We start from the raw sequence: 16202 nt of genomic DNA on the forward strand, positions 1-16202 counted from the left end.
ATCTCTAAATAAAATACAAAAAGGGCTGGGATGTGGCATGTGACTGTATATGCATGAATCTGAGTGGCCAATAGCCCCCCGAAGTGGTCACAACAACATCCATCAGCAGATGATACCTGCAGAGAAGAATCAATGAAGCATGCAAAGAGAAGGAAAGTGAGAGAAGTGGTCAGTGGGGCCACAAGAGCAGGAGGAGCCAGAAGAAGAAAACTGTGGGCTCACCCTCCCTCCATGGAGGACAGGGATGGAGACAACCTTCAGGTGATTGGTCGATGTTTTTGTGACCCACCTTGAAGCAAGCCAGCCCTTCAACAGGGTCTCCTTTGTTCCCTGGGAGGGAGGGAAGTGAGTAAAGACAGCACCACGTCACAGCCAGACACTGGGAGGCAAGTGGCACAGAAAACCAGGGCACAGGGGTGCAGAGGTGGGTTCTGCCCAGCCACCTGGGAGAGTTGCTGGTCTCAGCATATGCCCCTGGACACGAAGCTCTTTTCAGCAGTCCCCATGGATGCTGCCTCCTTCCTAGTCTGGACTCATCCTGGAGCCCTCGGCACAATCCCCAGGGCCTCAGGCTTTCCCTGGCATCTTCCTATTGCTTCTGCCTAGCCTCACTGTTTTTGACTTCCTTTCAGACCACAACCTGGACTTGGCAGAGAAAGACTTCACGGTGAACACTGTGGCAGGCGCCATGAAGAGCTTCTTCTCAGAACTGCCAGACCCCCTGGTCCCCTACAACATGCAGATTGACCTGGTGGAGGCACACAGTGAGTACTGCAGCCAGGGTGGCTCGGAGCCTGTGGGCGGAGTCCCAGGGGCAGCACTGCCCTCAGAACAGACACTCTGGTTCTTGGAGCTGAGCTTTGAAGGACGAAAGGAAAGGAGAGATATGACCAGAGGGACTCAGATTGGTCCCTTCCTCTGTAGACAGTAGGTGCTCGTGAGGGGGTTATACCAAGAGAGCTGCAGGTTCCCCAAAAACCGTTAGTGTGAGGTTTGGTGTTCGACTTGGATTGAGTCCCTGCTCCTTTCCTTGTGGCTGACTTAACCCTCCCTGCTCCTTAGTTTGCTGTGGTCCCTGCCTCCTGCTGGCGAAACTCGATGTGGGGAGGTCCGCATGCAGGCTGTGAAAGACCTGTTTTGATTTCCTTTCCCTTTTCTTGCTTCTCTTCTGCCCCTCATGTAACGACATTAACATGGTCTGCAGCCATAAGCCTCTTAGGAAGCCACCTTCAGAGAAAAAGGGTCACCTCCTTGGCACTGCAGCACATGAGCACCTGTGTGTATTTGGTTGGTTGGTGTTGTTTTTTTGGTTCTTGGGGATTAAACTCGGGAGTGCTCTACCACTGAGTTACATACACCCCTTAGCCTTTTTTTTTTTTTGCAGTGCTGGGGATTGAACTCAGGGCCTTGTGAATGAATGCAAGACAAGTACTCTACCAACTGAGCTACATCCCCAGTCCCCTTTATTTTTTATTTTGAGACAGTCTCATTAAGTCGCAAAGCCTGGCCTTGAATTTATTGTTTTCCTGCCTCAGCCTGCCAAGTTGCTGGGAGGACAGATGTGTGCCACTATGCCCAGCTGAGCCCATCTGGTTTTTGTGCAGTCTCTGGGTGCCAGCTTGCCTGTCCTGTCAGCTGGCTGTTTCTGCCTTGACCTGCCTTTCTGTGGCATTATCCATCCACTCCATCCACGTGGGGGGCCTCCCACCAGCCACCTTTGCCTGACCTTTGTGCAGTGCCATGGAAGGGGCCTGACCTAGGAGCTTCCAAGCACCTGGTACTTCCTCTCTTTTTTAACCAAAGGCAACCTGCCTTCCTACTCTGCCCCTCCAGCAGACCAAGACCCAGAAGCAATGTTGCTGGGCAGCTGCAGAAGGTGCAGTGTCTTTGCCAGCTGACAGTGACGGGGTGGAAGAGGAAAGTTGTACTTCTCCGGCCCTGGGCATGAGTCTAAACTTGTCAGTGCCCAACTCAAAAGGGCTTTATTTATTTATTTATTTATTTATTTATTCATTCATTCATTCATTCATTCGTTAATTTATTTTTAAGTATATTTTTTAGTTGTAGACACAATACCTCCATTTTATTTATTTTTATGTGGTGCTGAAGATCGAACCCAGTGCCTCACATGTTTTAGGCAAGCACTCCACCACTGAGTCACAACCCCAGCCCATCAAAAGAGGGACTTTTGAACAAGCTCAGTTTACTCACAAGGCTGGTAGCATGGCAGAACTCTTAGAGGTTGTAGATAGCGTATCTCTTGAGTCCTGGGTCCTGGACCCTTAGAGGCTGCTAAGGAAGCAGGTGCTGAGCCAGGCACAGTGCAAACTCCTGTAATCCCAGTGACTCAGGAAGCTGAGGTCAGAGGATTGAAAGTTCGAGGCCAACCTTGGCAACTTAGCAGAGCCCTGTCTCTAAAAACAAAAGGGGCTGGGGATGCAGCTCCGTGGTAAAGAATCTCTGGGTTAAATTCCCAGTGCCACAAAAAAAAAGTGAGTGTGAGAAAGCCCATTCCCACCCTACAGAGGCTGCTGCACTGCATGGCCCTTGTGCCACCTAGCCATGATCCACATTTCTTGTGCTGTTTGTTTCCACAACCCAGGTGTCACATTGGCCTTACTGTGCCCACACAATAGCCACCTTGAGTTGGTCACAACTCCTAACTACACGGGAGCCCACCAGACTGTCAGAGAGTTGCCTGGTGAAGACAGGAGGCAGGGTTTCTCGGGGGAGTTAGGGCTTCCTCCTTGACCCTGACACCACAGAAAAAGTGGTTCTCCCAGGAGGTTCCAGGCTGGCCAGATGTGAAGCGTATAGGAAATCTCTCTCTGAGCTGGGCAAGGTGGCACATGCTTGCAATTCCAGCAACTTGGGAGGCTGAGGCTGAGGTGATAAGTTTGAGGGCACCATGGGCAACAGCCAGATCCTGTTGCAAAAAAATATAATAATAGTAGTTTTTTTGAAAATGAAACTCTCTCTCGAGCCCATTCTCCTTCAGCTTAAGCTTATCTCTGAGCGGAAGTTAGACGAGGGGCACCCAGCCTTCTGGAAGCCAGGATTCCTCTCTGCATTTGTCTTGACTTGGCGCCATCTAGAGGTGTATCAAATCCTGACACCCAACAGAATGCCATTGTCTCTTGGGGAACTGCTGGCATAGCACCTTCTTGTTTGGGGAGGGGCAGAGACGGAAGGGGCTGATAGGGAACTGGCCCTTCCTACATTGCCTTTTGCCTCTGGGGCCACTGCCGGGAGGAGGCTGCTGCTGCTTCTGCAGCCGCCTGGAAAAGGGTGGAGGCTCCCCGCTTCCTCTTCCATTGTGTGTTTCCTGTGCCCACACCAGTCAGCTGGTTCCTCCGTTGTCTTGAACCTGGAAGAAGGGGTAGGGGAGGAGTAGATCCCGCTGACACGGCACCTCTCGCCGCCAAAGCAGTTGAGTGGAAAGTGGGGCTCTGTGTGTTGGTGGTGGGTTTTACTGAGCCAGAGGTATCAGGCAGAGCAAAGTGGCAAGGAACAGTAAGGAACAAAATTGCCCTGCCCCAAAGTAGCTATTCCCAGACTGGCTGGGTTTCCATGGTGACATCAACTTAACCAGCTCTTTCCACTGAATGCCACAGAGCAGCTGTTCCTGTGTTTAGGCTGGGACCTGGTTTCAGGTCCCATCACAACAGAGATCAGGGTCACCACACAATTGATTCATTAGTGCCAGAACTATTGAACATTGCTGAGAATGTGCCCACAAAGTACAGACTTTTGTGACTATTCACCAGTTATCTTCTACCATGTTCATCTGCCATGTTCCAGGTGATGAGTGGGAGATTCAGAAATGAATAGCAGCAGCAGCCAGAGCTCACATGAGATAATATATGCCTGACCTGGCTCTCTGCCAGGCATCAGTGCTCTTAGTATTTGAGGCTGGTGGGACTACATTTCCATTTCACAGAAGAGAAAACTGAGGCTCTCAGAGGTGACCCTCCTCAGCTTAAGGCTCAGAGTCATACTGCTACTGACTGGCAAGTTCTTGAATCCATGCCGTCCGTCCCTGGGTACCCACTGAAGGTCCCTGCAGACAGATTGAAGAGGGCTGAGCTAGTCAGTCCGCCAAACACTGTGGATGCGGTGTGAGGGTGAGGGCCACATGGGAGAGGTGTCATCTCCGCTGTGACTTCAGGTCAGAACAGGATTCCAGGAGGCAGAGAAGGCAGCTTTACGTTGCCATCCCTTGTCTGCCCATGTGTGACCCTGCCCAAGAATGGAGATGTCCTCAGTCTTGTCCTTTTCTCCTGACAACCATCCGCTTCCCTCTCATCCAGTTTCCCTCAGTCCATCCAGCCCTAGTAGAACCTATCTTAGGGCTTCTGTGTTGGCAGGGGTCCTAGAGCTGGCTCCACCTCAGGCCAGCGTTTCTGAGCTAAGGACCTGTGGCTCCGAGGTCCTCAGCCCTCACAACTGCTCATAAAATCAGTTTTTTAAGTCTGGGGGAAGGCTGGTAGCTTTCATCAGATTGTCAAAGGGAAATGGCTTGAGATACTGGCTTATCATCTTTACCCTTCCTATTTGACAGGTGAGACAACTTAGGCTAGAGATAACAAACCCCTGACTGCCAGGGTCACAGGCAGACAGGTTCTGCCGCCTTTGGGACTCCCGTTCCTGTGTTGCCTTGTGAGCGGGCTGATTCTGGGGCCTTACCTTTCTCTAGTCTGTCCAGATAGATGCTTCAGGGCATGGCGCTGCTCCTGCTGCTGAGCACAGGTTTAAGAATTTCAGATACACATATGCACTGGGCTCAGTGTGGACAGGGACAGATGGAGGGGACAGAGCTATGCAGTCCCTGCCTCAGTGTGGAGGGTCAGGAGACACTAAACAGCATATATAAGATCATGCCCACAGGACAGAGCGGGAGTCGCACATGTGCTGTGCTGTGTGCATCATGAGGCCTGTGACCTTTTCCTTTTCTCCTGATGCAGGTGTGCAGGGTGGTCTGAGACCATCAACTCCAGGTCCTAAGTTAACAGGAGCAGATCCAAGCTTAGAACTCAGTTGGCAGCCAGGGCACCAAACATGGCAAGTAGCCAGGGCAGGGACATTGGGATTGGATCCCTGCCATCAATCTGTGGGACCTTGCCATTTTTGTATCATTTTGAAAGCTAATTTCTCCATTTTGTGAGAGGTTCTCTAAGGTCCCTGGTGGCCTCTGCCTGTCTTCTGATCTTCCTCTTGGGTTCCTGGAGTCTCAGCCACTTTCAGTGGCCTACTCTGTGTCCCAGACGTGTCTTGGTTTAGCCAGCCTCAGAATGACCTTTCTTGCTGTCTACGTAAGGCCTGCTCATGTGGGGCCCCGTCACGTTCTGTTTTGAGGGAATTAATGACAGCAGAGGCATGACAGGGAACCCAGAACAGATGGCTGAGCTGGGAGATGAGCCTGGGACACTGCTCAGCTGCCCTGGCGCCAGTGTTGTGACTTTGATGACCCCTCGAGCAGATTTCTGAGCCAGCACGGGTATAGCCCAGCCACGCTTTCCACCAAGGCGTTGCCGAGGGCTGCAGGGAGAGCCACTGTGCAGTGCTGCAGCTGTGTCCCCACACCGTCCCGTGGCAGAGGCTACTGGTCTGAGCCTAGAGTCATCCCACTCCCTGAGCACTTCTGCCAGGGTCTTGGCCACACAGCTGGTGGGCAGGAAAAGGACACCAAGGCTAGTGACTGTCAAGGCCCTTCCCAGGCTCCTGGCTGAAGGGCTGAGAAGGTTGGGCTTCCGCCACCACCGTCACGGGACAGCTGGGTTATCAGAGCAGGCTCCATGATCGCCCCAAGGAAGAAAGACGGGAACACCCATCCTTGCTACTCCTTGGGGAGGAAGGACAGGAGGCGTCTGCAGACAGTGGCCTGGCCAGCCCCACTTCCTGACTCAGCCATTAGGATGGACGAGTGAGACTCCGCTCTTACATGAAGGTGCCATGAGTGCTTGATCCAGACAAACACAATTGTGTCCGTGTCATGTGGACGCCTACAGAGAGACCTGTGCACGCTGGCATCGGGAAGGGGCACGAGGTTTTTATTAACTGAAATGTGGAGTTGTGTACCTGCTTCTCGTTGCTCCACAGTCCCCGTCCCCCAGCAGCCGTCTGTTTTTCCTCTGCAGACTTTATTGAAACAACAGTAAAGGATTTCCAGTCTCAGTCTGTAGAATCTGCCATCAGGGGGAAAACCTTCAAATAAATCTCAGGTTCAGAGAAATAAAGCCTCACCAGCCAAGGCAGACAGGCCCCTTCAGGGAGGAGAGCCAAGACACCAGGGTGCCAGTAGCCACAGCTCAGGCTCTGCAGCCAGTTGGTCAGGGTTGTCGCCCAACTCTGCCGCTCTCTGGGCTCCTAGTTCCTCACCCTTGAAGTGGGGCAGGAACAGTGCCCTCCTCAGAATTGCTGGACCGACTGCACCAGGCATGAAGTGGGTTGTGCACTTCGTCCAGGGCTGCTTGTTTTTCTTGTCTTGGGACATGAGGGTTCCACAGTGGGCAGAGCGTGGTGGCAGGGGGAAGAGAGTACAGAGTCACTCCGAGCTGCATGAGGCTCCCCAGTGCTGCCATCCGCTCCTCCAGCAGGGCAATAGAGGCATCCTGTGTCTCCAGGGGAGGACAGAGACCTGGTCTTGTGACAGATTCCCTTCGTAGACAGTCTATTGGCGTGGGTGGGTAGCAGTGCTCATCTGATCAGGAAGCAGGCAGTCTTTCTGCCTCAGGATGCCTGTCTCCAGGGGCAACCAGAGTCGCAAAGAATGGTGTTCTTTATGGTGGAGTCTCTGGATGGTTCCTTTTTGGGTGGTGGAGGTCAGGAAGCCCCAGGCATATAATACTGCCCTTCAGCAGGGGCCTGGGACACAGGTGGGCCTGGCCCTCGGGCTCAGGCAGGCCTGTGTGAAAGCCCCAGGTGCCCTCAGAGAAGGCCTGCTGTGCAGCTTGCCCCGAGGTGCCACCAGCCAACAGCTCCCATCACTTCCCTAGATCTGCCTTGAGCCACTGAACACCCACCAGCCTTGGCCATCAAGTCTTTTGATTTCCTTTCCTCAGAAATCAACGACCGGGAGCAGAAATTGCACGCACTTAAGGAAGTATTAAAGAAATTCCCAAAGGAAAACCACGAAGTCTTCAAATATGTCATCTCTCACCTAAACAAGTAGGTGGCAGCACTTTTTCTGACCTTACTCCCTCCTCTGAAAAACTGATAGCCAGTCAGGCGCAGAGGCGCACACCCGTGACACCAACGGAAGGCTGAGGCGGCAAGTTCTAGGCCAGCCTCAGTAACTTAGTGAGACCCCATCTTGAAAAATAAAAAATAGCCGGGTGCAGTGGCACACACCTGTAATCCTAGCAGCTCAGGAGACAGAGACAGGGATCGTGACTTCAAAATCAGCCTCAGCACTTAGCAAGACCCTAAGCAACTCAGTGAAATCCCATCTCTAAATCAAATACAGAAAAGAGCTAGGGATGTGGCTCGGGAGTTAAGTGCCCCTGGCTTCTATCTCTGGTACCAAAAAAAGAAAAGAAAAGGTGGGGAGATGGACAGCCAGGCTTAGTCAGCAGTAGAATGAGGCCTCATTCTCAGCCTGACCAAAAGGTCAGGCCCCAGTGTGCCCAACACCAAACAGTGCACTTTGGACTTCCTGGGCACCATGGGCCTGTGGTCCTGTCTCCTCTTAGATTAGCAGGAGGGAGGATTGTCTGGTGCCTACTGGTACCTCCTGAGATCTGCCCCAGAAGCAAAAATCCTAGAAACCTCCCACAGTCCCATCTCCAGCATCCATATTTCCCAACCAGGGTGTGACAGGATGCTGTTCCAGAAGGGCTATGCCACAAGAACAGACCTCAGTGGAGGGAGTGTGGTCGCCGCGGTCAGGAAGGCTGTCTGTCTGTTCCCCAGATGCGTTCACACAAGAGTAGAGTAGGTTCGTTGGTATACTGTGGAGCTCTGGCTTGAGACCACAGAGACCTCCTCTCTGCACAGCCAGAGCACTGTCACCCACTTGGGTTGTCTGGTGAGTTGGTCCCCAGTGGTTCCTTCCACCCCCAGGGTTTGGAAGGTGCCTGTGTGCCAGGGCTTCCAAGCAGCCCCTCGAGGGCTCACCACGGGAGCCCCTGGAGCAGGAGGAGCAGGCACACCACGCGGCAGTGCTTTCCTGCTCACCGAGGCAGCAGGTTCTCAGTGGGCAGGCAGGAAATGGGCCCAGGTGACAGTGACCCAGAGCATATGTGGGGCGGGCCAGGGGCCTGTGCAACTCTGACTGTGGATTTGGTGTTGCTGCAGAGTCAGCCATAACAACAAGGTGAACCTCATGACCAGCGAGAACCTCTCCATCTGCTTCTGGCCCACCTTGATGAGGCCGGACTTCAGCACCATGGACGCGCTCACGGCCACGCGCACCTACCAGACAATCATCGAGCTCTTCATCCAGCAGTGCCCCTTCTTCTTCTACAACCGGCCCATCAGCGAGCCCCCAGGTGCCGTGCCCAGCTCCCCCTCAGCCATGGCTGCCACCGTTCCCTTCCTCACCTCCACGCCTGTCACCAGTCAGCCATCACCCCCCCAGTCGCCTCCACCCACCCCACAGTCCCCCATGCAGCCACTGCTCCCCTCCCAGCTCCAAGCCGAACACACGCTGTGAGCCGCCAGGCCTGGGGCAGCAGGAGAACTGGTCTCTGAAGCAGTGTGGCACTCAGCCTTGAACAGGACCACAGCTACCAGGGCGAGAGCCAGAGCCAAATGCCCCCTTCCCTGTCGCATTCTCAAGACCTCAGCACAGGTACCAGCTAGCGTCCTCCAAGCTGGGCTGCAGGCACCCGAGCCCAGCGCTGCAGACCGGGGCTGGCTGCAAGCGGCAGCAGTGGGCCCCTGCCTTTGACTTGGACCACTTCGAGGACTGACCTAGTCAGGCAGCAGCCCCAAGTGCTCTTCTGCTGCTCCCTGGACCACGTCACCCAGCTGTGCACACCAGCCTCAGGGTGTCTCTTTGCTTGTGCAGACCCCACTATTGGGACAGTACCCTTGGCCTCTGCCAAGGGAGGAGGATGTTCTGAGATGCAGGCCTGCTCGAGGCAGGACTGGCACCCCTGAAAAGAACACTCCTGGCCTGTTTTGTCTCTTCCCACCTTGTGTATCTGCGCACGCGTGCACACACACACACACACACCTGCCCTGGGGTCCTTGGGAACACGTAGGTCACAGCTCTGCCAACCAGGTACGTACTGGGGCATCTGCCCAGTGGACGAGAACCAGGGGAGGATAGCTTTGTGCCTGGGCTGAGAGCGTGACTTCTCCATCCCCAGATCCCGGCTTCACAGGCTTCTGAACACATTCCCTCTAGGAACACTGGAAGAGGACGGAAAGGCCCCACCCGAGAATCAGAAAAGCAAAGGAAGAAACCACAGACCTCGAGATTCCACTGTCCTCCCGCCTCTGCTGGCCGGCGGGCAGGCGGAGGTGGCCCTGAAGGCTCAGCAAAATAAGGATGTCTGAAGCAGTGGCCTGCGAGCCTCTAGATCCCTCTTCGTCCTGTCAGCAGCGCCCCCACAAGATGGCTGGAGCACTGGTGGGAGAGCTGCCATCACACTACACACTACACTACACTACACTGCAGTGGGAACGCCGCGTGCCCACGGGGCGAGGCCGGCACCCAGGCTGGGGTTGGCGCTTTTGGTGTTGAAGTGGGACGACCGACAGCCAGCATTTCTAGGATGTGGGCAGGCACTGTGCCCACCTGTCACCACCACCAGCGCCATGCTGACCCAGCCAGGTCTTTCCACTCACCCCAGAGCCATTCCCCCCACCCCACCTCTGCCTTCCAGCACGCGGGCCCTGGCGGGCCACTGCCCCAGGCCCCAGGTTTTCATTTTCATGGTGGCACCATGGTCTCTACAGTCAAGAAGCCTGACCCCAGGTACCTAGGTGTGGGCAGGGGCAGAGGCCCCTCGGGTGCCATTGCACTTTAGAAAGAGCTTGCGTGGTAGGCGCCGGGGTTCCGCACCACCCCAGGAGAGGCTCCAGTGAGCCCTGCTCCACCTGCTGGTAGAGGTGAGCACTGTGCCCACGAGGTCCTTTGGGAAAACTGGCTATCGCATTCTTGATGGCAAAATAAGGTGCTTGGAAACACTAAATTACCCTCAAAAGTTCTGTGACTTTTCTTTTCTCTTTTTTTTTTTTTTTAGTATGCTGGGATGAACCCAGGGCCTTGTGTGTGTGAGGCCACTGAGCCACAGCCCAGCCCCTTTTATTAACCGAAACACAAAACCAAACCAAGGTACAGACGCATTGTATGTGAATGCCGGGTGTTGGGGTTCCTCCCCTTCTGGTGGGTCTGTAATACCTGGAGCCCTAGGTCTGGTTGGCTGAAATCGGGGACGAGGGGCTGGTGAATTCAGTTGAGGCTGGGGTCCCATGCTCTGGCCCTCCCATCCCCACAGCCCTGAGCCCTGGGCAGATGAGGAAGAGGCCTCACTCACTTCATGTCTTGCTCTCCCAGTTGGCTTTTCAAGGAGTTGGGACTTCAGGGAAACCATGTGGTGGGGGGTCCCTTGTGTGAACCAAGGATCAGGCAAGCGAGTCCCACCCTGGGCCACCCAGTTCTATGAGTTCCACTGGTGCACTCTGTGGGGCCTCCCAGGGGACAGGGAAGGCAGCTGTAAGGGTGCTGCCTTTCACCCTAAGCCTCGCAGAAGCACCATAGGCCGGGCTGGGGTCTCCTGCCCACTGCCCCCAGCCCTCAGGGCATCGGAGGTGGGCAGTGGGGACTGGGGACTCACGCTCTAGGAGATCCTCGGCATGCAGGGAGCTGCAGGGTTCCTTGAGACCTGCTTCACAGGATCTGGGGCGTCAGGGACACTCAGTTGGGCCTTGCAGTGGTGGCAGTCCTGGCCCTGAGCAGTCAGGATGATCAGATCTGAAAGGGAGAGCACCTAGGGCTCTGTTGGGACATGCTGGCCTTGCACAGAGCTCTGCCACCCCTCCCCCACCCAGGGCCCTGAGCTGTAGGAAGTGCTCTCATGTCCCTGTGGGCCGCACATCACTCACATCTGGGTGGCAGGCAGTGGTCTTGCCTGAAACGGGGGAGCAGGCCAGCTGTTGCCTTGCCCACCATTGGTGGGCGTAGCCTGATGGTACCACTCGGCACTACGCCAGGGCCACCCCACGTGGAGGCCCAGGAACGTTGGCATCCCTGACTCATGCCACACCCTGGGCGTCTGCACACGTGCTGCATTGTCAGCCGCCCCCTCGCTTGACGTTCAAGGGGGAACGTGGAGAGAGCTGTGTCCCTTCCCCCTGGCTTTTCCCTGCTTAGGAGGCTTCAGGCAGACTTTGCCTTTGCCACTGCAGTGGGGGGTGATGTCACTTGTAGGAGCAACTCACTGGCCGGAAGGTGTTGAGCAGAGCCCGCCCGCTCCAGACTAGGCTTCAGCTCCTGGTCTGTGGAAAGGGCTCCCTGGGAGCTATTGTCCCCTTGATACATGGCTCTAGGCCACCAGGCACTCTGGCCTCAACCCCAAAACATGACAATGGGCTAGCTGCAACATATTGTCACCAAAAGTAATTTCTGGCTGTACGCCTTCTTGTCCTGTGAACAGATCATTCCCTGTGCTGGTGGGGGGCCGGGTCTGCTTCCCCAGGAGACCTGCCTTGGGGCTGTGGGCTGTGCAGGTCACGAGGTGACTGGGGAGGCCAGGAGCGGTGCTCTTTGCCAGGTGGGCTCAGCCACACAACTGCACCTAGGCGGAAGACGAACCGGTCACTCCGGGGCCCTGGGGTGGGCGTGGCATGGCCCCAGCACCTGCAGCCAGTCTCCCTGTGGCCCTCCTGACAGCAGTGATGCCACTTGCTTTCCATGTAGTCGAGACAGGGCGTAAGTTATTGTTTGCATTTAAAAAATCATGTTCCCTGTGTACATTTTTAAAAAAGGAAATGTCTCGGAATTGTATGGGAATAAAACTGTTTGAAAAATTTGGAATAGTGCTGCTGCCGGCTTATTTTTCTGGTACTTGTATTTTCACATGTTAAATGATCTTTATATATGTTGAATTAACAAATATTTTGAGTTTCCTGAGAAAAACAAACATTAATGGTATTGAAATGTGTTCGTAGTCTGGCTGTGTGCCCAAAATTCTGTTTTGCAGCAAAGTGGAAAACTGTATGTAAAGAAAGTATAACAATTATTTCTTGTATTTTAGGGGCTTTAACCAGGACCTCTCTAGTTGGTGTTAGGAGTGTTTGCTTAATTTCCAGGCTTTTCTTTTAACACGTCGTGGGGTTTGAGGCTCCAGCCTGATTAGTGCATGGTCAGCCCTCAAGAAGGCTGAGGCATCTCTGACTGAGGTGTTTTTGTTCGGTTTTGTTTTTTAAAATCATGTATTTGCTACAAAGTATTGTACTTGTCTTAATGGGAATGGTGTAAAAAAAAAAAAAACTGAAAAGGCCTTATGTGACATGTATCATAGTTAATAAATCAATCTTGTAAAAAACCAAACTGGACAGAGATGAAGGGTACCTCCCATCAGGGCCTCGGCCTGGGGCCCTGCATGTGCGTCGGTCGGTCCCTCTCACCAGCACAGCTTCCCATTGCCGCTGTCCATCAAAGCTCCTCCCACAGACCGTGGTGACCACCACTCCTCTGTCCGGGGTGCTGGGAGGCAGGAGGGTTCAGGGGCAGGTAATCAACGGCCTCTCCCCTGCCAGGGCAGGCAGCTGCTGTCACCACCATTATCCAGGACAGTGCCTTCAGGGATGGCAATTGGCTGCCTCCCAAAGAAACCTCCCCACAGTGTATGCCTACATGCTTGGTGAGTTTTCTGGCCCAGCCCCTCCCAGCCCAGTCAGCCAGGCCCTGGTCTGCCTGCCCCCGCTCCTTGCCCCGCATCCACCACCAAGTGTGGCTAGCAGCCTTGACCCTGCTGCTCCCCCTGCCTCCATCCTGGGGCAGACCCTGATCCATGCTCGCCTCCACTCAGTAGACACCCCCATCGGCCTCCCTATCCTTGATCTCACCCCTTTGCCCTAACCTAGGGCAACAGCAGGAACTATTTATATAAGATGTCTTCCCCATCAGCTATCTCCACCTCAAGCCCATTACCCCAAGCCCATTGCAAGCGGGACCAGTTGATCCCGGCCCTGCTGGATTGCCCCAGTGCACACACCTCTGCAGGGAGCTACTGCCAGCCAGCAGCAGCTGGCACCGGTGACGGTGCTGGCTTGCTGTGGGCTTCTCAGCTGGGCAGTCAGTCAAACAAATACAGCTGTTTATTTCCTGGACCCAGAGCTTTGCTATCCAGGTGGGGACCCCACCCTGCTCAGCCTGCTCTTCTCCTTGACGTCAGTCAGAATCACACCAGTGCAGGTGGCTGCGTCTCCCTTGCAGGTCTTGGCTTCGTGCAGTTCGCTCCGCCTGCATTCCCTCTGTTGGAAGCTCAGCTCTACCTTCGGGTTTTCACCTGACCTTCAGAGCCAGCCTTCCTCTAGAAATTCCTTCCCAGCCCTCTTCACACGTGGACCTGCCCACCATCTCTTCCCTACCACGGGGTCTCTGAAAACCATGAGTGCTTCAGCATTTCTCCTTTTTTTAAAAGCCATCTCAACACCCCCTGGGCACACAGTTGGTAGTCAACACGTGTGCTCTTGATGTTCCTCTTGTGTTACTTTCGTTCTTGTGTCTGTGGTTCCCCCAGGTGCCTGCCCAGGCCCGGTTTGTAGGGGGCAGAGGGCCCACCTGCCTTACCTGGTATTCCATCCCTCAGCCAGTCTCTGCCCAAGCACCTCACTGGTGTCCCCCTGCCTGCAATGCTCCCCTCAGGATTTTAGTGTGACACACCCAAGCCAAACCCCTTACATCTCCTAATCTGTGTCCCCAGGCACACCCACAAGTTGGAGACCCTGGATTCCCACTTCCCTGCCACCCTCTGGTCTGATGTCCTCCCTGCCACCTCCCAGCCTCCAGTCTTAGCTGCTCCTTCTCTCTCTACGTGGCCAAGGAGCTTTTCAAAACTCAAACCAAGCCATGCCACTCTCCCTTAACACCATCCAGGGCTCCCCAGTGCCCTCAGAGGGAGCCCACATTCTTCAACAGGACCCATGGGCCTCCTGCCAACCTCTGTGGAGCCTTCCACCTTTGGAACCCTCCAGTCCAGCCAGGGTCCCCTTCTGCAAAATTGTCCTCCCTCTACTCACCTCACCTTATATGTGAATACACACGTGCACACATGCGCACCTTTCCCTCCTTAGCCTCTGATTTCTTCCCCAGGGACAGCAAAGGCCCTCCCTAACCCTCAGACCCACATGGATTCCTTTGCTTTCATAGAATGACTTTTCTATGAGCCAGGCACGGTGACCCACTCCTGTAATCCCAGTGGCTCTGGAGGCTGCGGCAGGAGGATCACGAGTTCAAAGCCAGCTTCAGTAATTTAGGCCCTAAGCAACTCAGTGAGACACCCTGTCTCTAAATAAAATATTTAAAAGACCTGGGGGGGAGGGGGCTGGGATTATAGCTCAGTTGGTAGAGTGCTTGCCTTGCATTCACAAGGCCCTGGGTTCAATCCCCAGCACCGCAAAAAAAAAAAAAAAAAAAAAAAAAAAAAAAAAAAAAAAAACATGTATTTTAAGAAAAAAAAAAAGAGGGAGGGGGCTGGGGAGATAGCTCAGTCGGTAGAGTGCTTGCCTTGTATGAACGAGGCCCCTGGGTTCAATTCCCAGCACCGCCAAAAAATTTTTTTTAAATTAAAAAATAAAAGACTGGGGATGTGGCTCAGTAGTTAAGCACCCCTGGGTTCAATCCCTGGTACCAGAAGAAGTAGAGGAGAAGAAGAAGAAAAGTTCTCTGAGTCTCTGAGAGTACGTTGGCAGCCATGAACACAACAAAGATCCCGACCCAGAGCTGAGACCCTAATGGGAGAAAGCCGGTAAACACGCAAGCACACGTCAGGCAGAACTCTCTGGCTGAGACAGGAGACGGCCAGGGAGGCCAGGGAAGCACTCACCCTGGGTGTGACACTTACAGAAAACAGCAATCAAGATCAAAACATTTCAGTATTTTCATTTGGTATAATGTTTTGAAAAATCAAAGTAGCTGTAAACTTAAAACTACTCTTAAGACAAAACTTTTTTTAAACTTTAAAAAAAAATTTAGTTGTAGGTGAACACAATACCTTTATTTGTATGTGGTGCTGAGGATTGAATCCAGGGCCTCACACATGCTAGGTGAGCACTCTACCACTCAGCCACAACCCCAGTCCAAGAAAAAACTTTTTAAATAAAAGTTAGCTGGGCACAGTGGTACGTATACACCTGTAATTCCAACAACTTCTGAGGCTGAGACAGGAGGATACCAAGTTCAAGGCCAGCATGGGCAACGTGAGACCCTGTCTCAAAATAAAACACAAAAGGGCTGGGGATGTATCTCAGTGGTTAATCACCCCAGGTTCAATTCTAGTGCCAAAGAAAGAAAGAAAGAGAGAGAGAGAGAGAGAGAGAGAGAGAGAGAGAGAGAGAGAGAGAGAGAGAGAGAGAGAAAGAAAAAAAGAAAGAGAAAGAGAAAAAAAGAGAAAAAAAAAGAAAGAAAGAAAGAAAGAAAGAAAGAAAGAAAGAAAGAAAGAAAGAAAGAAAGAAAGAAAGAAAGAAAGAAAGAGGGCTGGGGAGATAGCTCAATCGGTAGAGTGCTTGTGTTGCAAGCACAAATCCCTGAGTTCTATCCCCAGCACCACAAAAAAAAGAAAGAAAGAAAAAGATGTGTCAATAACAGTGTGAAGGGAGCCTACTGGAACCTGGGCAAAAGGAGAAATATGGAAGTTTGATCCCAGCATCCAGGAGCTCAGCTGCGAGGCAATGATGGATCAGACTAGAGTGGGACAGTGAGCAGCGAGAAGAGGCCGGGCCTGGATATCCTGGAGGCCGAGGCTGGATGTGTTGAAGAAGGGCTTGAGAGCTGGGTACCCTGACTCCAAGGCCACACCAGCTCCTGCGTTCCTCCCTGCAGCCACCAGGGGCCAGCAGAGCGTCACCTTGCCCAAGGCCCCATGGCCGGGCCTGTGTGGAAGCTGGTGGAGCCTTTTCTCATGAAGACAGAAAGATTAGGAGCCATGGAGACTGGGGAGGAGACAGGATCTGAGAATGTGGTTGGAACTGAAGTGTCCCAGGAACAGGCCACGGCCAGGGAATGACTTTTGATTCCTGTCATTTTG

At 53.6% G+C, this 16202-nt stretch overlaps 1 protein-coding gene and 1 long non-coding RNA gene across 3 annotated transcripts in view; one reads left to right on the plus strand and one right to left on the minus strand.

The window, feature by feature from the left end:
• ARHGAP35 (Rho GTPase activating protein 35) overlaps positions 1-9121 on the plus strand; it is a 110321-nt gene extending 101200 nt beyond the window's left edge. For both annotated transcript variants that reach the window (XM_079119549.1, XM_079119550.1), the window contains exons 5-7: positions 633-764; positions 7062-7167; positions 8296-9121. In XM_079119549.1, the coding sequence (XP_078975675.1) occupies positions 633-764; positions 7062-7167; positions 8296-8653 (596 nt within the window). In that variant the 3' untranslated portion in view covers positions 8654-9121. The remainder of the gene's footprint in view (positions 1-632; positions 765-7061; positions 7168-8295) is intronic.
• A 1043-nt stretch (positions 9122-10164) lies between these two features.
• On the minus strand, positions 10165-12691 carry LOC306648994. Its single transcript, XR_013760544.1, has 2 exons — positions 10868-12691; positions 10165-10816 (listed from the first exon to the last, which is right to left on the minus strand). It is a non-coding gene; the product is annotated as an uncharacterized lncRNA (long non-coding RNA).
• Between the last annotated feature and the right edge of the window lie 3511 nt (positions 12692-16202).

Source organism: Sciurus vulgaris (assembly GCF_902686455.1).
Source record: "Sciurus vulgaris genome assembly, chromosome: 17".
Lineage (NCBI taxonomy): Eukaryota > Metazoa > Chordata > Mammalia > Rodentia > Sciuridae > Sciurus > Sciurus vulgaris.